At 38.5% G+C, this 23,802-nt stretch overlaps 1 protein-coding gene and 1 pseudogene across 1 annotated transcript; one reads left to right on the forward strand and one right to left on the reverse strand.

Moving 5' to 3' along the window:
• LOC108985406 overlaps positions 1–14,221 on the reverse strand; it is a 44,274-nt pseudogene extending 30,053 nt beyond the window's left edge.
• Positions 14,222–16,348: 2,127 nt separating this feature from the next.
• On the forward strand, positions 16,349–19,471 carry LOC118347985. Its single transcript, XM_035688697.1, has 5 exons — positions 16,349–16,570; positions 16,840–17,689; positions 17,899–18,340; positions 18,416–18,628; positions 18,940–19,471. Exons 1-5 carry the CDS (start codon positions 16,349–16,351, stop codon positions 19,469–19,471), a joined length of 2,259 nt encoding a protein of 752 aa, XP_035544590.1.
• The last annotated feature ends 4,331 nt before the right edge of the window (positions 19,472–23,802 follow it).

A 23,802-nucleotide genomic window follows, 5' to 3' on the forward strand; every position in this document is an offset into this window, starting at 1 on the left:
CCGATGAAAAAGATTTCAAAACAGAAAGTTAAATAAAATAATTTAAACGTAGTGCTTAAATGAAAATAAAATAATTAAATCCAAGAAATAAATAATTTAGAATAAAGAGCAATTTAAATAATGAACAATAATTAATAACAAGAAAACACATTGAATTAACAATTAAAAGTCTTAAAATAATATAACGTAAATCGTATAAAATTTAAAACAAGAAAGCTCATAATCTTAATAAATGCAATAATTTACTTAGTCAAAATACACGTAAATACGTGGTATCACACTCGAGTTGCTCCCCTTGTGTAGAGATGATGTCTCACCCGTCCATCTCGACCCGTTCATATTAAATGATCATTCAATTCAAGTAAGTGAGGAGGAAGAAGAAGAAGAAAAAGAGTCAGAAGATGAAGACGAATTAGAATCCGAGCAAGAGGTGGATAAGGAGGACGAAGAAGAGGTGCATGATGATGATGAAGATGTTATTGAGGGAGATTCTGAAACAAGCATGGCAAATACATCCGAAGATGAAGAATAAAAATACAAAATATTTTATTCATATAAGTGACTTTAAAATATTTTGAATTTTCATAATTTCTTCTAATTAATTTTCTTTCAAATAATTAATTATTTTAAAGGATGTCACCAAAACGACAATGAAGAAATGTGCTTCTGCCAAGTCCAAATCTCGAACCCATTGAAGACTCCCCACTCGAGGAATCTGCTTCTGAAGATCATGTTAACACGTAAGAAAACAACAACCAGTCGACACCTACCAGTAAGGAAATACTATCGTTGATAATTAATTATATAGTTAATACTTTTGTCCCAATAACTATATAACTATAATTATACTATTATCATGTTGTTGATGCATCTGCACGTTGCGGTCGTGGCTATACACGTGGCATCTCTCTTGAGAAAAATAGAAGGTATGGAAAACACGAGATCACCATTCCTGATAATTCCACTGGAGGAGTGGATGATAGTGTAGTCACGCTTTCCTCCTATATTGGCACAGTAGTTCAAACTAATGCTCCATTTTATGTGTGCTCATGGCGAGATGTTCTGAATGAGATTAAGTAGCACATTCCAAGTTGTGTGCTAGTGAGTTTACTTTGAGAGTACATTTTTTTCATCTAGATTAGTATATCATATTTTTTACCTGATTCACTTATTAATATGACTTTGACCTCGACTTTGGCCGTAGCGAGGAGTTGAGAACCGTGAATGAGTAGATGGCTACACTATTCCGACGTCACAAGAGACGATGTCATGACGACTTCAAGAAGTTTGAGACGTTAGAAGAGACTGCGGAGTCTCCTTTCTTGCAGATGAAGTTAGATGATTGCAAAAAGTGTTGTGATATTTTCACATTTCTAGATTATTATGTATTTTACATTTATATCTTTTAATTATTTACATTCATATTCGTTCTATATATTATATGTATACATATTACAATTAACATTCTTAATATATTTTGTAGCACTTGAATTCTACATATGCACATAATAGATCTGCTCTGACTGTCCACTATTATGCCGGTTCAAGGTCATTTCACCATCTTGTTGAAAAAAAAGTAATTAAAAAATTATATAATTCATTTATTTTTCTAATATTCTTTTATTTAAGTACTAACATTATCTTTTTAAAATTGCTAATGTCGCTTTGTTAGAAACGTGATAATTTTGAAAAATTTTCCCTCATTCATGTTTATGTTACTGCTCACACTAATGAGTATAGTGAGTGGATGAATCCGGTCGCTGTAGATAATTATGTAAAAAATGTTAATTTTGTTAAATAAGTTATGCAACATGTGAATAATTTATTTTTTATTTCTATTTCTTTGAATGCGTTACTTATTAACGATCATTACCTTTCAAATTGCAGGAAAAAATGATAGAGATGCAGTCGGCTTCTGGAGAATCCTCTCCTTGTGACATAGACATATTCATGCAAGTGCTCGGGCCGTAATCTAGTATGGCAAGAGGTTTGGGACGATTTATCAAGTATAGATATCCATCCTCCTCAACCTCATCGACTTCACAAATTAATAATCTTACCAAAGATTTAGAAGCTGCATGGCATGAGAATGAGTATATGAGGTCGAGATAGCAAGAGTTAGAGTCTCTCTTAGAACTTCAGTCTTATTTAGTGACTAACAGAGAGACCAGGAGGAAAGAATATGCAGTGAAGTCCAATAGCAAGTACAACGGGAGATGATGGTGCAAATGGAGCATGTTATGTCGTTGCAACAGAATCGCGGTGGGCGAGAAAAAAGAAGAAATAAATTTTATCAAGGTATATAACTAGTTTTAATATCTAATTTTAAAATTTTATAAGACATTGTTAGTTGTTAATTAATGGTATGTAATATGATACAATTGGTATGTTTTTAAAATTTATGAAATTAGTATTTATGATCTGTACGTTCAAATGTAAATTAAAAACGTTTGAATGTTGGTTCACATTCGAACAATGTTTGAACGTGAACACATAAAATTGTATAGTAACATTTGAACGTAGGCCTCTACGTTCGAAGGTACTGACCCTCAAATGAACAAAATATTCAAATGATTAAACGATTAATGTTTGAACAAACCTCCAAATGTACCACATGCATTCGAATGCTCCTTTATTTACATTCGAAATAAAGTCCGAACGTTAAACCCGTTACGTTTGAACATTGGTATGTTAACGTACGAGCAGAAATTTGAACGTTTATTGTAGTTAACGTTCGGACGCATAAACGTTCGAACTATAATCAACGAATGTCAACTTCTGTCATTCAAACGCCAGTCGGTCGGGTTGCTGTTCGAACGTTCAATTGGACGTCTGAATGTTACTTTCTGTGACAAATCTCAATTGTCACAAAAAAATGGAACGTTCGAACATTCAATCAAACGGAACACCTCAACCGTCAGTTAAAATAATTTTAGTGAAGGTTCAACAGTGAACCATCACCAATTATTTTCTATGATGCATATTAGGTGAGGTCATGGTGACGGTTTCAAACCGTCACCAAATATCTTTAGTGACATTTTGGCAATTTTTTGTGACGGATTCTTTTGTCACAAAAGACAAATTGTGTTGTAGTGTTCGTTCATTTAACTTAACGGAATACACATGCATGGCGGTATGTAAGAGTATTGCCATGTGAAAAGTGTAGTAAATTTTTCTATAGAAACGAACTTGGTAATGATTTTACAAATCACATAGGTGCTATAAAAAGTTGAATAGAAATCACAGGGACCAATTTAACTTTAGAGCAAACCACGTATAAGATGTATAATTTGGTACTTAACCCTAAATCTTAAAGAGTATTTTCTAAAATTCTTTAGTCATTAGTCTTTTACTTTCATGCGTTAGTACCCACGTAATCTTGAGTGTTTATTGGGACAATATTCATGTAATTTTGAGTGTTTATTGGGACAATATTCATGTAATTCTGACTATTGTGGGACCGGCCAATTGAATATGTTGCATTATGATCATATGAGCTTCCTACAATTTCATTTCACAGCCCCACTTAATTTATTTTCCAATTCAACCTTATCCCTATTGTTTTTTCAAATCTTTAGCTCGTCATCAGTAGTCACATTAAAAGCCATGTTTATGATCTTAGCCAAATTATAAGTCTGAGAATACTCTCTTGTACAAGTTTGCGTGGTCCAACCCAATCGATTTCTTTATTGATATAATTAATGCTTTTATATATCAATGGTTTCCATGCACCCAATTTAGTTTGATCTTCCTTCTATTTCTTGGTTGTCATCTAAAGGCTATTTCTTGCATTACTTGAAGGGATTGTTCAGGATAATTGAGTCCTTTTCCATTTAATTCTCGATCTAACCACATAAATTATTTTGTGCAGGTAATGGGAGAGAAAAACAATCATGAGAAGGGAAATGTTATTTTTTTCATATAACTCTAAAATGGGAAATGCTAGGGAGCCCGTTTTGGGTTCCTGTTGATTTTAAGCTTTTTATTTTTATTTTTTTTGTTTTTTGACTTGGTGATTAAGAAAATATTGTTTAATCATATTGTGAATTTTTTTCTTTTTTTAAAAACATTTAAAAGTGTTCAAAAATAATGTGAAAAAAAAAACAAAAAATTAAAATTATTTTTTTCACATGATTTTTTTAACAATTTCATATATTTTTTTTAAAAAAATTCACAATATTATTAAACAAAAACTAAAAAAAAAAAAAAAAGACGGGGGCCCAAAACGGTCTCCCTAGCATTTTTCCTCTAAAATTAAGCCAGCCATGAAATTTTATTATTTTGTGAAACATGTTCATTTAGTTTAACAAGTTCATGTCCATGGTCTGGAAACCGCCTAAAGGCTCAAGGCAGGATTGGAAGGGTTGGGCGGAATGCTTTGTTCATTTATGAATTGAAATTGGAGGGATCAATGCTTGTTTCCGCACGCATCAACCTATCTAGATTGCCCTTGAAATACTTACTCCCTGTAATGTATCTGCTTAACAAGAACACTACAGCAATCAATATCTTCCAATGCACAGATCCCTCACAAAAGAATGAGTCTCCCTTACACGAAATTATGCTCAAATGCAAGATTCCATTCGTGAATCTTGACAGGGAATTTTCGAGGAATTCCCAACCTCCAAATTGTATTAAATTCCAATGAACAATCAATGAGCAATTACAACTGGTCTGCTCTGGTTTTATACCCGCAGAGCATGAAGATGGCCTTAAACGACCATGACTGACTCATAAAACGCACACTACAACCCTTAAGGCAAAACTCACCGTTTCACTTAAGGCTCAAAACACACAATCATGCAAATTAAACGACACTACACCAATTAATCCAAAGTGCATCGTTTCACTTAAGTAACTAACTTCCCTCTTTTATTCAAAAAGTAGTTATAACAGCAACTCAACACCCTTCAGTTCCAAGCCTTCCCTTCTCCCGCATTCTGAGATGCTAGTATCCCACCTCCCTCAACAGCAACCCCGTATTCCCTTCCTTCCTCTTCAAGGCCTAGCCCCCAAGCACCCGTGACAATCTCCTCCTCTTCAAGGCCTTGCCCCCAAGGCACCCGTGACCTTCATAAGACAGTGCCTATCAAGTGAGGATAGACAGACCTTAACTTGTATAACAGTTCCCAAGAATTATCCTCCACAGCAGCTCCCACCCATTTAATCAAGACTTCAGTGACAGCACGACCTGCTATCTTCTTCATACGCCTTTCCAGAATCTGTTCAGGCTCAGGTTGGACAGCACCCTCTCCATCAACTGGAGGCAAAGTGGGTAAAGGGGTAATTTCATCCCCTAGTTTCTTTTTAAGGCAAGAAACATGGAAAACTGGATGAATTTTTTATGTAGGAGGCAAACTCAACTTATAAGCAACTGTCCCAATTTTCTGAATGACTTGAAAGGGACCATAATATCGAGGAGCAAGCTTCATGTTATGTCTCATGGCTACTGATTTTTGTCTATAAGGTTGAAGTTTGAGAAACACCCAATCACCCTCCACAAAAGATCTCTCGGATCTCCCCTTGTCAGCATACATCTTCATTCTATTCTGAGCTTTGCTTAAGTTCTCTTTCAACAAAGATAAGACTTGCTCACGATTCCTCAAGTGTTGATCTACTGCTTCATTAGTAGTGGTACCAGCTACATAAGACAGTATTCTTGGTGGAGGCATTCCATACAAGGCTTGAAATGGAGAAATCCCTGTAGAGGTATGCACAGAGGTATTGTAATGCCATTCAGCCATAGGAAGCCAAGTAGTCCAACTCTTGGGCTTAGAAGCACTATAAGCCCTTAAGTAAGCTTCAACAGCCTTGTTCAAAGCCTCAGCTTGACCATCAGATTGAGGATGGTAAGCTGAGCTCATAGTCAAGGTTGTGCCCTGCATCTTGAAGAGTTCTTGCCAAAACAAACTTGTGAACACCACATCACGATCGGAGACAATTGTTTTAGGTAACCCATGAAACTTGAAAACTCCAGAAAAAAATTTCTCTGCCACCTTAGCTGCAGTGTATGGATGAGATAAGGAAAAGAAATGACCAAACTTGGTCAATCTATCCACCACTGTAAGAATAACAGTGCTTCCATTAGAACTTGGGAGGCCCTCAATAAAATCCATGGCAATATCAAGCCAAGGGTTCTGAGGAATGGGCAAGGGTTGAAGTAAACCTGCTGGCAGCACATTTTCTGACTTGTTAACTTGACAGACTTGACACTCCTTAACTAATTTCCTGATATCCCTCCTCATGCCAGGCCAAAAAAAATCCATTCTAGCTCTGTGCAAGGTTTTATGGTAGCCCACATGGCCTGCCACTGGGCTGTAATAGATGTATTGCAATACTTTCTTCTGAAATGATGAACCAAGAACAATCATTAGTCTGCCCTTTCTGAGTAAAAGACCTTGTTGCAAGGAGAATGCTTCTGGAACTTGTTCCCCTTTCCCTAGAGCCGCAATGATCTGAAGAATGTGGGGTGATTCTGAGTAACTTTGCTTCAATTCAGTAATCCAAACAGGAGTAGGGAATGAAATGAGTGCTAAAACAGCGGAATCCTCTTCCATCTTTCTTGAAAGTGCATCAGCTACCTTGTTATCTTTACCTCTTTTGTACTCAAGTTGAAAATCATATCCCATGAGCTTAGAGATCCATTTGTGTTGTGCTTCTATGGCTATCTTCTGCTCCAACAAGTGCTCCAAAGCTTGCTGGTCAGTTTTAATCTTAAATGGCTGACCAAGCAAGTAAGACCTCCATTTCCCAACTGCACTTACAAGTGCTAAAAGCTCTTTTTCATAAGTTGATAAGAGGAGAGCTTTACCCTTGAGAGCTTTACTAAAATAGGCTATGGGCTGGCTGTTTTGCATCAACATAGCTCCCAACCCTACTCCAGAAGCATCACATTCAATGAGAAATGCTTGAGAGAAATCTGGCAGCTTCAAGACTGGAGGGTGAGCTACAGCATGCTTAAGTTGCAAAAAAGCCTTCTTAGCCTCTTCACACCACACAAAGGAATTCTTCTTCAATAACATGGTCAATGGGGCAGCTATTGAACCATAACCTTTGATGAATTTCCTATAATAACCAGTTAAGCCTAAAAACCCTCTCAAGGCCTTCACTATTTTAGGAACAGGCCACTCCATCATGGCTGAGATTTTGGTAGGGTCTGCTCTTACACCTTCTGCAGAAATTATATGGCCTAAGTAGTCAACTTCCATAACCCCAAACTTACACTTAGACTTTTTGGCAAACAAAGTCTGTTGCTGTAAAACAGATAACACTGTTTTCAAATGTTCCAAATGCTGAAATAAATCTTGGCTGTAAACCAAGATATCATCAAAGAAAACCAAGACAAACTTTCGAAGGAAAGGTTTAAAGACATGATTCATTAAACCTTGAAAGGTGGCTGGTGCATTAGTAAGCCCAAAGGGCATTACTAAGAACTCATAATGGCCTTCATGAGGTCTAAAGGTTGTCTTAGGAATGTCATCTTCCCTTACTCGTATTTGGTGATAACCTGATCTTAAATCAAGTTTAGAAAAATACCTTGCCCCATACAACTCATCCAAGAGCTCATCTATCACAGGGATTGGAAACTTGTCCTTAACAGTTTCTTGATTGAGAGCTCTATAGTCCATGCACATTCTCCATGTGCCATCAGCTTTCTTTACCAAGAGAACAGGTGAAGAAAATGGACTTTGGCTTGGTCGAATCACCCCATTTAACAACAAATCTTTAACAATTTTTTCTATTTCTATTTTTTGGTAATGGGGGTACCTGTAAGGTCTCACAGAAATTGGAGGAGTTCCTTCCTTCAAGATAATTCGATGGTCAAAGGCCCGAGGAGGAGGCAACCCAACTGGTTCCTCGAATACAGACTGAAACTGGTTTACTATCTCTTCAACTGTTGGTAGAGTCTGTGTTGGCTCCAACTTAGGCTGAACTGCTACAAGTTGCAGAAGCCAACCTTGCTGACCAATGAAGGAAGATTTAAGCATGCGAATCCCAGCATCAACCTAAACCTGTTCAGACAACAACCCTTGCAAAAACAGTTTCTGACCAGCAATCTCAAACTGCATAGACATATTTGTAAAATCCCATTGAATAGGACCCAATGTTTTAAGCCATTGAACCCCTAAAACAATGTCACAGCCTCCAAGAGTCAGAACATGGAAAGGAACTAGAAACTTAGTTCCTTGGACCTTAATCATTTCCTCACATTTGCCTTGGCTGACTATGCTAGTACCATCAGCTACTTCACCTGAAGGGCTCCATCTTCCATTACTCGCAATTTTGCTGCTTCTACCACCAAAGGATCTAGGAAGTTGTGAGTACTTCTTGAGTCTACAAGGATCTCAACAGAAAATGAGCCTATGGTACCCAGGAGCTTCATGGCATTACTGTTGATGCAATCAGAAATGGCATGAATCGAGACTTCAAGTTCCTCCACCCCCTTCAGAACCAGTTCTTTAGAACTCTGTAGAGATTGAGGCACCACTTCATCCTCATTATCAATTACCTCTTGCATATCACTAGGTTCCCCATGCAAGAAATAAACCCTCGGATTTTTACATACATGATTAGGATTCCACTTTTCCTCACAGTGGAAACATAGGTCTTTTTTCCTTTTTTCATCCATATAAGATGAATTCACCCTTCTCATAGGAAACACATTCTTTGGACCATTATTAGCGAGATCAGTCATCCCCACACTATTAAGAGGCCATTTCTCAGCAAAATGGCTATTTTGTCTCCAAGACTTTCTTGAGGATAGCACATGTTCCTCTTGCAGCTTAGCCAGGCTAAATGCAGCTCCAAGGTTTAGTGGATTAAACATTTTTACAGGTATTCGAATGTCATCCTTGAGTCCACTAATAAAGCAGCTCATCTTATGTTTGTCAGACAAGCCTTTGAGCCTATTGGACAAGGCCTCAAATTGTGATGTATACAAACTAACAGAAGTAGTTTGTCTTAATCTGGTTAAGGCCTCCATTGGATCATCAAATGCTGAAGGTCCGAACCTTCCTTGCATTGCTACCACTAAGGTCTCCCATGAATTAAACTGTCTTGATTCAAAGGCACTTTGGTACCACACCAATGCCTCACCTTCCATATGGTGCGAAGCCACCATTAATTTCTGATGGAAAGGTACTTGAAAACAATCAAAGTATTGATTGGCCTTAAAGGTCCACCCTGCAGGATCACTGCCACTAAAGTGTGGAAAGTCCAACCTAATATTTCTCTAAAAAACTCCTCGCTCCTCGTCATTCCAGTATCATTAGACACTTCTCTATCTCTACGAGACATAACATTTACAGAATCAACTACAGATCTCAACAAATCTGAAACTTGTTCTAACCTTTCAGTTATTCCAGAAATTTCTTGTTGATTTTGTTCTAGCTGCTGCTGCATCATTCCCTGCTGCCTTTGAGATTCCTCAAATTGAACTTTCAGTGTTGCGCGCGTCCCTTCCGCCATTAGGCTGCTACTGCAAGGATCGACTACTACTGATACCACTTGTAATGTATCTGCTTAACAAGAACACTACAGCAATCAATATCTTCCAATGCATAGATCCCTCACAAAAGAATGAGTCTCCTGTACACGAAATTATGCTCAAATGCAAGACTCCATTCGTGAATCTTGACAGGGAATTTTCGAGGAATTCCCAACCTCCAAATTGTATTAAATTCCAATGAACAATCAATGAGCAATTACAACTGGTCTGCTCTGGTTTTATACCTGCAGAGCATGAAGATGGCCTTAAACGACCATGACTGACTCATAAAATGCACACTACAACCCTTAAGGCAAAACTCACCGTTTCACTTAAGGCTTAAAACACACAATCATGCAAATTAAACGACACTACACCAATTAATCCAAAGTGCACCGTTCACTTAAGTAACTAACTTCCCTCTTTTATTCAAAAAGTAGTTATAACAGCAACTCAACCCCCTTCAGTTCCAAGCCTTCCCTTCTCCCGCATTCTGAGATGCTAGTATCCCACCTCCCTCAACAGCAACCCCGTATTCCCTTCCTTCCTCTTCAAGGCCTAGCCCCCAAGCACCCGTGACACTCCAATACACTCGTGCACTGTCAATAAGGATTGTACGATTATTGCTTGAACTGGCAATACCGATGTCAAGATCTCTATAGTTGAGAAAAGCCTCCCTTGTAGACTTTGATACTTATGGTGTCATCGCCTTGTACAGGGTTCTTGAAAATTTTAGGTAATGGTTCATGGTCTCTGTTCCTTCTTCCACCCACAACACGAAATGTTGTATCTTGAATATGTTTCCAGCCCTATGCGGAAATGGAGTCTCTGATTCCGAAATCTCACTCATTCTTCCTCCGTAAGGATTCCATTGCATCCTTTTCCCCTATTTCAATCAATAACTTCCATATGGATTCTAAACCAGTCTTTGGAATTGGTTCCATCACATAATCAGACTTGCTTTTGAAGAAGAAATCTGCCTTGGATGGCCAGAGTAAACCACTCGTGGGAGTTTCGATGGGGAAATCTGCCCAAAAAAGAGTTGACTCAATCCATGTCATTTCACTGCTGTCACCTTGCTGCAATCTTAGTTTGGGAAACATCACATTCATCAAAGGGATAAGACTTTCAGATTTTCCCAAAAAGTGTCCAATGAAAGAAACTTGCATCGTCTTCTTGCCTTCCTGACTTTCATTCACTGCTTGTGGCAATGCCCTTATGAAGAGGTCTTTTGGTAGTTTATCTGCAACCTGCTGCCAACGATAAACAACATCCGTTACATTCTGTTCCAATGTCCTTTTAACGTTGAACACTGTCATTATGGACGGAACCCGTACCAACTTTATTGTCCACGAAAGAATGACTCCAAATCTTGCTCCACCACCTCCTCTAATGGCCCAAAACACATCCTCTCCCATGGATCTTCTATCAAGGATCGATCCACTAACAGTGACTATTTGCACATTGATAATATGATCCACAGAGAGTGTAAGAGCTAGCCCACTGTCAAGCCCAGGCCCGTGAAACATCTCCAGATTTAACGTCGCGCAGTGTCACATCCGCCTTCCATTTTCATGCATGCCGTTCATCCCTCTTCCCTCTAAGTTTTTACCCTTTACTTCTTATAGCTTATATATATGTTATGCATCCTTGACCTAGTTTTAGTGCTGCTAATATCTCTTCATGCTCTCAGCCACTCAACTTGTCTGAGTCTCCGCGTCTCACTGTCAACTGCAGGCAGGCCACATCGCACGCGCACCAGCCATCACTCCCCCGTAAACACCAAACCGTGGACCTCGGTTAGCAACCAGTGAACTGCCGCCACCAAGCCAATCCACGTACTGTAGTCCCACCAAACGAAGCCCACGCCGGTACCTCAGTCACTCGGAGTTCATCCCCCTGCCGTGCGCCACTGTCTCTCCGAGTTCCACATCCGGTTTCTCAGCTGTCGATTAAGACTCCCTCCCTTGTTGTAACACCAAGAAATAGAGGAGATTTCCTTCATCCGTGTGCCACCAACCTGCCAACCCATGCTGCCAGCTGTCGTCGCACCTCCCTCAATCTGCCGCGCGCCACCTCGACCTCTTGGTAAGCCACTAACCTCCCTCGCTGCAATTCTCATTTTTGGCTTTGCTCTCTCTGCCTCTCGCTCGCTCACCTCGCCCTCTCTTCTTCACTAGTGCTCAACCCAGCTCGACGGCATCTCTGCACTTCAGTCGCACCCCCACGGTCCCGCCAGCCAACCCTGTTGCGCTGTACTCCTCCACGCTTGCCTCGGTCTCCTTGGAGTAAGTCCCTGTAGCCGCAAGTCCGTGTGTTTTGTTCCTTTAGTTTTGTTCATATGAGTTATATATATAAATATATATATATATATAAGTTATTAACCTGATAGTTGAGTGTTATTACCAGTTTACCCTTAGTGTATGTTCCAGATTCCTATTTTCGAATGAGAGATCTATTTGAGTTTATGTCAAATGGGTTTTTTTGTTTTAAGCCTCATGAAATATTGTATTTGTGTAGATGATATTTTTAATAATATTGTTAACTAAAAAAAAATGGGTTTGGTAAACCCATTTTTAAGAGAGGAGTTTTTTATGACGCATTTTATAAGATTTTTTATTAGGTAGTTAAAGTATCCTATCAAGTTGTAATAGGTTCTTGGAATTTTGGATATTTTAATATTAGTATTTATTGAGTTCCGTAATTATCATAATACTTGTTCAATTAAATTCTTGTTCAGTACGAATTCGATTAAGTGGATACCGATGGTTTTGGGAAATGATGCCATTTTGAGGGTATGAGGATTTTAGGTTTGAGGAATTTAAAATAGGTTATTCTAACATTTTAGGCTTAGATATTGAAGTATGTGATCGACTGAAAATTTACGAAAATTACGTGATTATTTTATGGGTGAAGATTAATATTTTTGTTCGGCACTTTTGAAGAAAACTTTTGAAAGCTAAGAAGTCAAGGTAAGCGAAGTTCCTGTACTAGATTTGCATAAAAAAAATGAACTAAAGTTGGTTTGTAAAAAAATGTGCATGTTGTTTTTTTAAAAAAAAAAAAAGTGAAAAACAATCTCAGTATACATTTTGCATTTATTCATGAGATACGTATGAAAGAGAAAAAATATGTTTTGACATGAAATGTGTAGACATGAGCAATATTTGACATGTTTATGAAATATGTAAAAGAGCGAATATGATATCACTGAGATTTTTATGCATGTGATATGAAATGATTTGGATCTGTTTTTGATCAAATGGAAATTATATGAATATGTTTCGCACGTGTTTCGATATGATATGGATATGATAAAACTTTGGCATACTTATCTATTCTGAATCTCATTCTGAATATGGTTCTGATATGATGATACTGGTTCACGTGATACAGTTGTTACCAACATGATATGATATGATATGAGTGCACCCACTTTGGAAACAAAGTGGTCTTTTCACGTGTTCTTTCCTGTGTGCACAATCGGGGCTCCGAGATTGAAAAATGAGAAGTTCACCACATGATATTGCCTGGTTTGGCCACTGGGGATACCACAACCCTACCATGGGGGTTAAACATGGTATATGACATGATATGATATGATATGACATAATAAGATGAAGATGTATAGTTATGTTATGCCAAAGTGGTTTTCTTTTTAATATGAAAATGGTTTATGAGTATGAAAAGATTTAATAGTCGCTCTGATTTTTCTGATAACACGTTTTGAGATGTGCATATGAAAATGAAATGTTTTTTTTCTGCATACCAAACTTTCTAAAAATGGCTCATGTTTACATACTAGTATATGTTCTCTACTTACTGAGTTGTGAATAACTCACTCCCTTATCTTCTTATATTTTCAAATGACATTGATTGCCCAACTGGGGGTTAGGATTATAAATTGGAGGTTGTCTAGATATGGATAGAAGGTCGAGTTACATTATTAGTAGAAGGGTATAACTTGAGTAATTGAAGTACTTTGAGTTGTTTGGACCTATTGAGCTTTAAAGATGTATCGTTCTGTTTCGTTGAGATTATTGGAAAATTGTGGACCCTTTTGATTTATGTTATTTTGTAATGATGAATTATAGAGTTTGTCTTGTGGTTATTTGGATAATATGAGATTGTGTGCTATTTATGAAATCCTTGGGGTTTTAGGTGCTTGGAGAGACAGGTTGATAAGTGACATGTAGTAATTCTCCGACCCTTCCGGGTACGGGGTGTTACAGAGAGGCCATACTTTTGCATCAAGGTTCCATATCCACCTCCAGAAAAATGTCCACCTGTGCCTACGCCCGGACAGACCCTGGCAAAGAAAGCATGGACTTTACTTTTCTCGGTGATTTTGTAATAGAGCTCGCCAAGAGTAGCGTCGACCTGAACCCATGCAGTCTCGGATGCTATATCAATGTCTAGTCCATGAAAATTGAACATGTCAAGGACTAGAAATGGATTATTTGATACGTATGAAAGACCATCATCGTCATGGCCAGTGCTTCGAATCCTGATTTCCAAGCCATAACGTTATTCACAAATAACAGTTGCTTGGATGTGAGAAATATGATTGGCAGCTATAATAGCTAAGAGTTTTGGGGTTGCAGATGTCAAAAACCTGCGATTTTTTATATAAGAGTTCAAAATTGAGAGCAAACATGCATTGTTGGGGGTGTAGATGGCCTGGGAGACTAGGTGGAATGGTGAAGAATTATTTGGAAGGCATCGGAAAAACATGTGTAGATTAACTTGTTTTGAATTTGCACATGAAATTGAGAACAAAATGGTTGCAAGTATGATTGGGATTGAAGGTGGCCGCGGCCATGAGGTCTTCATTCTGCTAAATATTTTGTTGTTTTGAGCTCTTCTTTCTATAATGTTGCTCTATATTTATAAGATCAATATGAGAGTACTACTGATCATGTCTAGCTAGGATATAAACACTATACTTGTAAATTTTCAATTAATACAGGCCATTTGGTTTGGCAAGGTAATTGACCATTAATTAATGTCCTAAAACTCTAACAGAATAATGATTTTATTTTTCTAGACGGACGCTGAGGCAAACATGACTAGAAAGCTTCCATTTTTCATTCCACTAAAAATTATCCATGTCTCAAAATGCTCAAATCAACATAAAATAATAAATCTATTGAATTGGGCTCTCCAATAATTACTTGTACCCTTTGACACTTATTTATCTACAATCATCTAGTCTTAATCATGTTTCCTACTCTTGACTTCTAGCAGAACCATCAAAATTATCAAAAAATATTATGGAGATAAAGGGTGAGTTATCAACAACTCAGCAAGTAAAAAGCACATACTAGTACGCAAACATAAGAATTTATAGAGTTTAGAATGCAGAACAAAACATTTTTAGCTTCAAAGTGTAGAATCAGAACATGTTACCAAAAATATTAGAGGGAAAATTCAAAACTATTCTTATTCAAAAGTTTTTTGGCATAACATAACTAAAACATCAAATCAGAATGGAATTCCAAGTTTAACCACGTGGTAGGGTTGTGCGAACCCCAGAAGCCAACTGAATAGAAAAAGAATATGAGATCTTCCCCTTATTCATTCTTGGAGCCTTGAGTGTGCATACAAGAAAGATCACGCAGAAAACCACTTTACTTCCAATGTAGGTGCACCGGAAACAAAAACGTTAGTACCAACCCGAATAGGGGCCATAGTTTTACACTCACGATGAGGTCAGAATAAAACATAAACAGAATGTCATGCCAGAGGTATTTAGAGATCATATCATATCAAAGTATAGAATATTTCCAAAACACAACAGAATCAGATCATCGTCATATAATTATGCACAAATTTTTATATATGCTCACTTTGCATAGTTCAGAAACAGAATAGCATAAATAGTCCATGTCTACACTAGTCATGACAGAAAATATTTTTCCTCTTCTTAAACGGATTTCATGAGTAATGTAGATAAAATGATTGAGGTTGTTTTCAAATTTCTATTTTCATAACAAAACATGCATATTTTTCCAAAATCAACCCCAACCCATTTCTTTTTACACAAAGTCTAACATAGGAACCCCGCTTACCTCGAATTTTAATTTTTCTGAATTTTTTACATGACCATGTCGAAGAAATATCAATCGTCAACTATATGAAATACTAAATATTACTAGATTTCTAAAAATACTTTATAAAATTTTCCATTTACTTAGATACATACTACGTAAATAGATTTAATATTTATTTTGTTTTATATAGAATTTAAGAGTAATGCTATGTACAGTCGTAGAGTGAGCAAGTGCCATGCAGTCAATTTGAAAAAGTGTGGGGTCTACTATTAAACAATTTATTTTATTTTTATGTGGGTTTCGTATTTATTTATTTTTTTCAAAGTGATTGCGCGGTGCTTGTTGTTATGGATGGAAGAGGTGCTGGAGTGGAAGGATGACAGTCTGGTTAAGGGTGTTGTGGGCAAGGTGCAGTACGAAGGGAGGCTGGCCTGATGTTCATAAGATAGAAGTGGAAGGTCGTTGAGGGTAGTTAGTTGTATGTGAGCAACTAAGCACAACGTCGTATGATGTAAAAGTAGTTTCAGTCTTTAATAAAACGTTGCCGTTTAATGTCTTTTCTTCTTATTAATTGTAAACGCAGTCGTTTCATTTACGGGAATCACAATAAGTGTTGCTTAAACACTGTCGTTTTGTTCAAACAAACACTATAAATAGAAGAAGTTGGGGGGAAAAGACCCAACGGATAATTCACTTAGTTGCAGACTTCTCTCTTCCTTCTTCACCTTCATTCTTCTTCTCTTCCTTCAATCTGGAGAGTGACTTCTCGAATAGGTCAAGTTTGGGTCCATTACAGTTGGTATCAGCCATGGCAGAAGGAACGCGTTCGTATGCTCAAATAGTAGATTCAATGAATCACTTACAGCAACAACAAGAACGTCAGCAAAAGCAGATCGAAGATGCGATTTGTTTATTGTTGAAGCAGCAAGAGGCGGCGAGATTGGAAAGAGAAACACAAGACAAAAAAATTCAAGAGGTTTTACAACAAATCTCTAAGATTTCTTGTCACGATTCGATTCTGAAGATCCTGGTAATAGACGTCAAGATAATCAAGATCAACACATGAGGCATAGACATGAAGATATGGAGGATGACACAGGGGACGTGAACCAAAGAGAGCTAGTGAATAGAGGCTTTGTCAGGGGTATTAAATTGGATTTTCCTAGATTTCGTGGTGGTAATCCATCACCATGGATCTATCGTGCGAACCAGTACTTCCTGTATCACCAAGTTCCTCCTGGCCAACGTATTTTCATTGCTTCTTTTCACATGGATGATGAAGCCTTGGTCTGGTTCTAGGATGCTAGTGAGGCAGGAACCTTTCTTTCTTGGGAGGAATTCATCAAGGCTGTTCAGATCCGTTTTGGATCTACTCCGTATGATGATCCTATGGAGTCACTTACTCGACTCAAGCAGGTTAGTACAGTTAATGATTACAAATCTGAGTTTGAGATCTTTTCCAATCGTATTAGAGGCTTTTATGAGAAAAACAAGTTGAGCTGTTTTTTGAGTGGCCTGCGAGATGAGATCAGATTACCTGTTAGGATGTTGAATCCTTTATCCTTGAATGATGCCTTTGGTTTAGCCAAAATTCAGGAACAGTATGTGGTGAGTATAAGGAGACCTTGGAGAAATTCACTTACTGATTCGAGTAAGTTTAGTCCAGAGTCGAATTTGTTAAATTCTGGACAAACTCCTTCACTGTTAGGAGCACCACGAGTTTCTCCTTTACCTAGGCTTCCTTATCATAAGGTGTCTGAGTCTCAGATGGTGGAAAGGCGTAGAAAAGGCCTTTGCTATTTCTGTGATGATAAATGGCAACCAGGTCATAAATGTGCAAGGCCAAAGTTATTTTTACTAGAAGGTATGGAATTTGGTGAGTCAAGTGGTGAAGAAAATGTTGATGCTACTGGTGAGTTGGTTGTTGAACCTGTGGAAGTTGAAGCTGAGATGGCTTCTATTTCATTACAGTCTATGGTAGGTGGAGGAAGACCTAAGACCATGAGACTTATGGCTTGTATTGGCAAGAAGAAGTTGATAATTTTAATTGACACTGGTAGCACACATAATTTTGTGGACACTGTGGCTGCTGCTCGATGTAAATTACATGTACAACTTGGCCAGACTATTAGTGTTAAAGTGGCTAATGGTTAGCTCATTGAGAGCACGGGTAAATGTGTGGCTGTGCCTTTGTCAATTCAAGGCATACCTTTCACAGTTGATTTCCTTACACTTCCCCTGGGAGGATGTGATGCGGTTCTTGGATTCAGTGGTTATCCACCTTGATTCCTATTCTCTGGGACTTTGTCAATATGAGTATGCAGTTTCAATGTAATGGTTAGGAAATTTCCTTAGAAGGTTGGACAGTACCTCAGTCAAATCTTATTGATGATGAGGAGTCCTTTGAGACTTTTGGTTGTGGAAGTAAAGGCATTTTCCTGCAGATAGTGGCTTGTAGTTCCATTGAACTTCCATCATTGCAGAATGTACAAGTGCAGCAACTTCTGCAGCAGTATAAGGAAGTTTTTAATGAACCTACTGGATTGCCACCCAATAGGTCTCATGACCACAAGATCAATTTGAAACAAGACATTTCTGCTATCAGTGTTAGACCTTATAGATATCCTTTTTACCAAAAACCAGAAATTGAAAAAATTGTTAAGGAGCTCTTGAACTCTGGGGTTATTAGGCCAAGTCAGTCACCCTTCTCATCTCCTGTGTTGCTAGTCAGGAAGTCTGATGGCACATGGAGAATGTGTATTGACTATAGGGCTTTAAATGAAGCCACTATTAAAGACAAGTACCCCATTCCTGTTGTGGATGAGCTCTTGGATGAACTTTCTGGTTCAACAATTTTTTCTAAATTGGATCTTAGAGCTGGTTATCATCAGATACGTATGAGAGATGAGGATATTCCTAAGACTGCCTTCAGAACTCATGAAGGGCATTATGAATTTCTTATAATTCCCTTTGGTCTCACCAATGCCCCTTCAACATTTCAGGGCCTTATGAATGAAGTTTTCAAGCCATTCCTTCGACAGTTTGTCATTGTTTTCTTTGATGACATACTGGTTTACAGCAGTGACATGTCTTCTCATTTGGATCATCTCTCTACTGTTTTGCAAACCTTACAACACCATCAACTTTATGCTAAGCAGTCAAAGTGTAAGTTTGCATGTTAGGAGATTGAATATTTGGGCCATCTGATTTCCAAGGAGGGAGTGAGGGCAGATCCAAAAAAATTGGAGTCAATGGTCACTTGGCCAATACCAAAAAATCTAAAGGCATTGAGGGGTTTCTTAGGCTTGACAGGCTACTACAGAAAGTTCATTAGGGGTTATGGTCAGATTGCTGCCCCTTTGACTTCCTTGTTGAAAAAGGATGCATTTGTGTGGACAGATCTGCTACAAACTCTTTTAATGCATTGAAAGCTGCTGTCACTAGCCCTTCTGTTCTTGCCTTGCCTGACTTCACCAAAGCATTTGTTATTGAGTGTGATGCTTGTGCAACTAACATAGGAGCAGTTCTGATGCAAGACCAAAGGCCCTTAGCTTTTTTCAGTCAAGCCTTGAAAGGGAAAAACTTAATTCTTTCCACTTATGAGAAAGAACTTCTAGCCTTAGTGCTAGCTGTTAAGAAATGGAGGCCATATCTTTTAGGAAGTGCTTTTGTGATCAAAACTGATCACCATAGCCTTAAATATTTGCTTGAGCAGAAGATTGGCACTATTGCTCAGCAAAGATGGCTTTCTAAGCTTCTTGGTTATGAATTTTCTATTGAGTATAAGCAAGGGGTGGAGAACAAGGTGGCTGATGCCTTGTCTCGAAAGGATCAGGTGGATGAGTTTGGAGAGTTGGCAGCATTGTCATTTCCCACACCAACATGGCTCTCAGAATTGAAAGAAGCTTATGCTACAGATCAGGACACATAGAAGCTAGTCACTGAATTGCAACTTGACCCTACTTCTCATTCTACATTCAAACTGAGGCATGGTATTTTGTTTAAGAAAGACAAAATTTATGTGCCAGATTCCTTCCCTTTGAAACAACAGATTTTGAACTACTTGCACTCTAGTCCTGCTGCTGGCCATTCTGGCTTCCACAAATGTTTGCATAGAGCAAGACTATAATTTTATTGGCCTGGTCTTAAACATGATGTTAAGCAGTTCATTCGGGACTGTGACATATGTCAAAGGAACAAGATCCAAAATGTTCTTCCAGCAGGGTTTTTACAACCCTTACCTATTCCTGACCAAATATGGATTGATCTTTCAATGGATTTTGTTGAAGGTTTGCCCATTTCGAAAGGGTATTCTGTCATTATGGTGGTAGTAAACAGATTATCAAAATATGCTCATTTTATGCCTTTAAAGCATCCATTTACAGCTGCTCAAGTGGCCTCACTGTTCTTCAATAATGTGTTGGAGTGGAAGAGGTGCTGGAGTGGAAGAATGACAGTTTGGTTATGGGCATTGTGGCAAGGTGCAGACGAAGGAAGGCTGGCCTGAGGTGCATAAGAACAGAAATGGAAGGTCGTTAAGAGCAGTTAGTTGGACATGAGCAATTACACACGGCGTCGTATGATGTATAATTAGTTTCAGTCTTAAATAGAACGTTGCCGTTTAATGTCTTTCTTCTTATTAATTGTAAACGCAGTCGTTTCATTTACAAGAATTGTAATAAGTGTTGTCTAAACACTGTCGTTTTGTTCAACAAATACTATAAATAGAAGAAGTGGAGGGAAAACAGAGGAGGATAATTTCACACAATTACAGACTTCTTCCTTCTTCCTTCATCTTCATTCTTCTTCTCTTCTCTTCTTACATTCTGGAGAGTGACTTCTCGAACAAGTCAAGCGTGGGTCCATTACAGTTGGTATCAGCCATGGCAGAAGGAACGCGTTCGTATGCTCAAATAGTAGATTCAATGAATCATTTACGTCAACAACAAGAACGTCAGCAAAAGCAGATCGAAGATGCGATTTGTTTATTGTTGCAGCAGCAAGAAGCGGCAAGATTGGAAAGAGAAACACAGGACAAAAAAATTCAAGAGGTTTTACAACAAATCTCTAAGATTTCTTGTCACAATTCTGAAGATCCTGGTAATATATGTCAAGATAATCACGAGCAACACTTCAGGCACAGACATGAAGATATGGAGGATGACACAGGGGACGTGAACCAAAGAGAGATTGTGAACAGAGGCTTTGCCAGGGGTATTAAATTGGATTTTCCTAGATTTCGTGGTGGTAATCCATCACCATGGATCTATCGTGCGAACCAGTACTTCCTGTATCACCAGGTTCCTCCTGGTCAACGTATTTTCATTGCTTCTTTCCACATGGATGATGAAGCCTTGATCTGGTTCCAGGATGCTAGTGAGGCTGGAACGTTTCTTTCTTGGGAGGACTTCATCAAGGCTGTTCAGATCCGTTTTGGATCTACTCCATATGATGATCCTATGGAGTCACTTACTCGACTCAAGCAGGTTAGTACAGTTAATGATTACAAATCTGAGTTTGAGATTCTTTCCAATCGTATTAGAGGCTTGTCTGAGAAAAACAAGTTGAGCTGTTTTTTGAGTGGCCTGCGAGATGAGATCAGATTACCTGTTAGGATGTTGAATCCTTTATCCTTGAATGATGCTTTTGGTTTAGCTAAAATTCAAGAACAGTATGTGGTGAGTATAAGGAAACCTTGGAGAAATTCACTTACTGATTCGAGTAAGTTTAGTCCAGAGTCGAATTTGTTAAAATCTGGACAGACTCCTTCACTGTTAGGAGCTCCACGAGTTTCTCCTTTACCTAGGCTTCCTTATCATAAGGTATCTGAGTCTCAAATGCTGGAAAGGCGTAAAAAAGGCCTTTGCTATTTCTGTGATGATAAATGGCAACCAGGTCATAAATGTGCAAGACCAAAGTTATTTTTACTAGAAGGTATGGAATTTGGTGACTCAAGTGGTGAAGAAAGAGTTGAGGCTAATGGTGAGCTGGTTGTTGAACCTGTGGAAGTGGAGGCTGAGATGGCTTCCATCTCATTACAGTCTATGGTAGGTGGAGGAGGACCTAAAACCATGAGACTTATGGCTTGTATTGGCAAGAAGAAGTTGATAGTTTTAATTGACACTGGTAGCACACATAATTTTGTGGACACTGTGGCTGCTGCTCGATGAAAATTACATGTACAACTTGGCCAGGCTATTAGTGTTAAAGTGGCTAATGGTCAGCTCATTGAGAGCACGGGTAAATGTGTGGCTGTGCCTTTGACAGTTCAGAGCATACCTTTCATAGTTGATTTCTTTACACTGCCCTTGGGAGGATGTGATGCAGTTCTTGGAATTCAGTGGTTATCTACCTTGAGTCCTATTCTCTGGGACTTTGTCAATATGAGCATGCAGTTTCAATGTAATGGCCAGGAAATTTCCTTAAAAGGTTTGACAGTGCCTCAGTCAAATCTTATTGATGATGAGGAATCCTTTGAGACTTTTGGTTGTGGAAGTAAAGGCATCTTCCTGCAGATAGTGGCTTGCAGTTCCATTGAACTTCCATCATTGCAGAATGTACAGGTGCAGCAACTTCTGCAGAAATATAAGGAAGTTTTTAATGAACCTACTGGATTGCCACCCAATAGGTCTCATGACCACAAGATCAATTTGAAACAAGACATTTATGCTATCAGTGTTAGACCATATCGATATCCTTTTTACCAAAAGGCAGAAATTGAAAAAATTGTTAAGGAGCTCTTGAACTCTGGGGTTATTAGACCAAGTCAGTCACCCTTCTCATCTCCTGTGTTGCTAGTCAGGAAGTCTGATGGTACATGGAGAATGTGTATTGACTATAGGGCCTTAAATGAAGCCACCATTAAGGACAAGTATCCCATTCCTGTTGTGGATGAGCTCTTGGATGAACTTTCTGGTTCAACAATTTTTTCTAAATTGGATCTTAGAGCTGGTTATCATCAGATACGTATGAGGGATGAGGATATTTCTAAAACTGCCTTCAGAACTCATGAAGGGCATTATGAATTTCTTGTCATGCCCTTTGGTCTCACCAATGCCCCTTCAACATTTCAGGGCCTTATGAATGAAGTTTTCAAGCCATTCCTTCGACAGTTTGTCATTGTTTTCTTTGATGACATACTGGTTTACAGTAGTGACATGTCTTCTCACTTGGATCATCTCTCTACTGTTTTGCAAACCTTACAGCACCATCAACTTTATGCTAAGCAGTCGAAATGTAAGTTTGCATGTCAGGAGATTGAATATTTGGGCCATCTGATTTCCAAGGAGGGAGTGAGGGCAGATCCAAAAAAATTGGAGTCTATGGTCACTTGGCCAATACCAAAAAATCTAAAGGCATTGAGGGGTTTCTTAGGCTTGACAGGCTACTACAGAAAATTCATTAAGGGTTATGGTCAGATTGCTGCCCCTTTGACTTCTTTGTTGAAGAAAGATGCATTTGTGTGGACAGATTCTGCTACAAACTCTTTTAATGCATTGAAGGCTGCTGTCACTAGCCCTCCTGTTCTTGCCTTGCCTGACTTCACCAAGGCATTTGTTATTGAGTGTGATGCTTGTGCAACTGGCATAGGAGCAGTTCTGATGCAAGACCAAAGGCCCTTAGCTTTTTTCAGTCAAGCCTTTAAAGGGAAAAACTTAACCCTTTCCACTTATGAGAAAGAACTTCTAGCCTTAGTGCTAGCTGTTAAGAAGTGGAGGCCATATCTCTTAGGAAGTGCTTTTGTGATTAAAACTGATCACCATAGCCTTAAATATTTGCTTGAGCAGAAGATTGGCACTGTTGCTCAGCAAAAATGGCTTTCTAAGCTTCTTGGTTATGAATTTTCTATTGAGTATAAGCAAGGGGTGGAGAACAAGGTAGCTGATGCCTTGTCTCGAAAGGATCAGGTGGATGAGTTTGGAGAGTTGGCAGCATTGTCATTTCCCACACCAACATGGATCTCAGAGTTGAAAGCAGCTTATACCACAGATCAGAACACACAGAAGCTAGTCACTGCTCTGCAACTTGACCCTACTTCTCATCCTACATTCAAACTGAGGCATGGTCTTTTGTTTAAAAAAGACAGAATATATGTGCCAGATTCCTTCCCTTTGAAACAACAGATTTTGAACTACTTGCACTCTAGTCCTGCTGCTGGCCATTCTGGCTTCCACAAATGTTTGCATCGAGCAAGATTAGAATTTTATTGGCCTGGTCTCAAACATGATGTTAAGCAGTTCATTCGGGACTGTGACACATGTC

Source organism: Juglans regia, chromosome 3 (assembly GCF_001411555.2).
Source record: "Juglans regia cultivar Chandler chromosome 3, Walnut 2.0, whole genome shotgun sequence".
Lineage (NCBI taxonomy): Eukaryota > Viridiplantae > Streptophyta > Magnoliopsida > Fagales > Juglandaceae > Juglans > Juglans regia.

Bases quoted from the DNA above. Each gene is read 5' to 3' on its own strand.
- LOC118347985 (XM_035688697.1), top strand. From the start codon at position 16,349: ATGGCAGAAGGAACGCGTTCGTATGCTCAAATAGTAGATTCAATGAAT. The intron at 17,690-17,898 runs GTTAGCTCATTG...TTTCCTTAGAAG, and splicing joins TAGTGTTAAAGTGGCTAATG to GTTGGACAGTACCTCAGTCA. The intron at 18,629-18,939 runs GTCTTCTCATTT...TTGTGTGGACAG, and splicing joins CTGGTTTACAGCAGTGACAT to ATCTGCTACAAACTCTTTTA.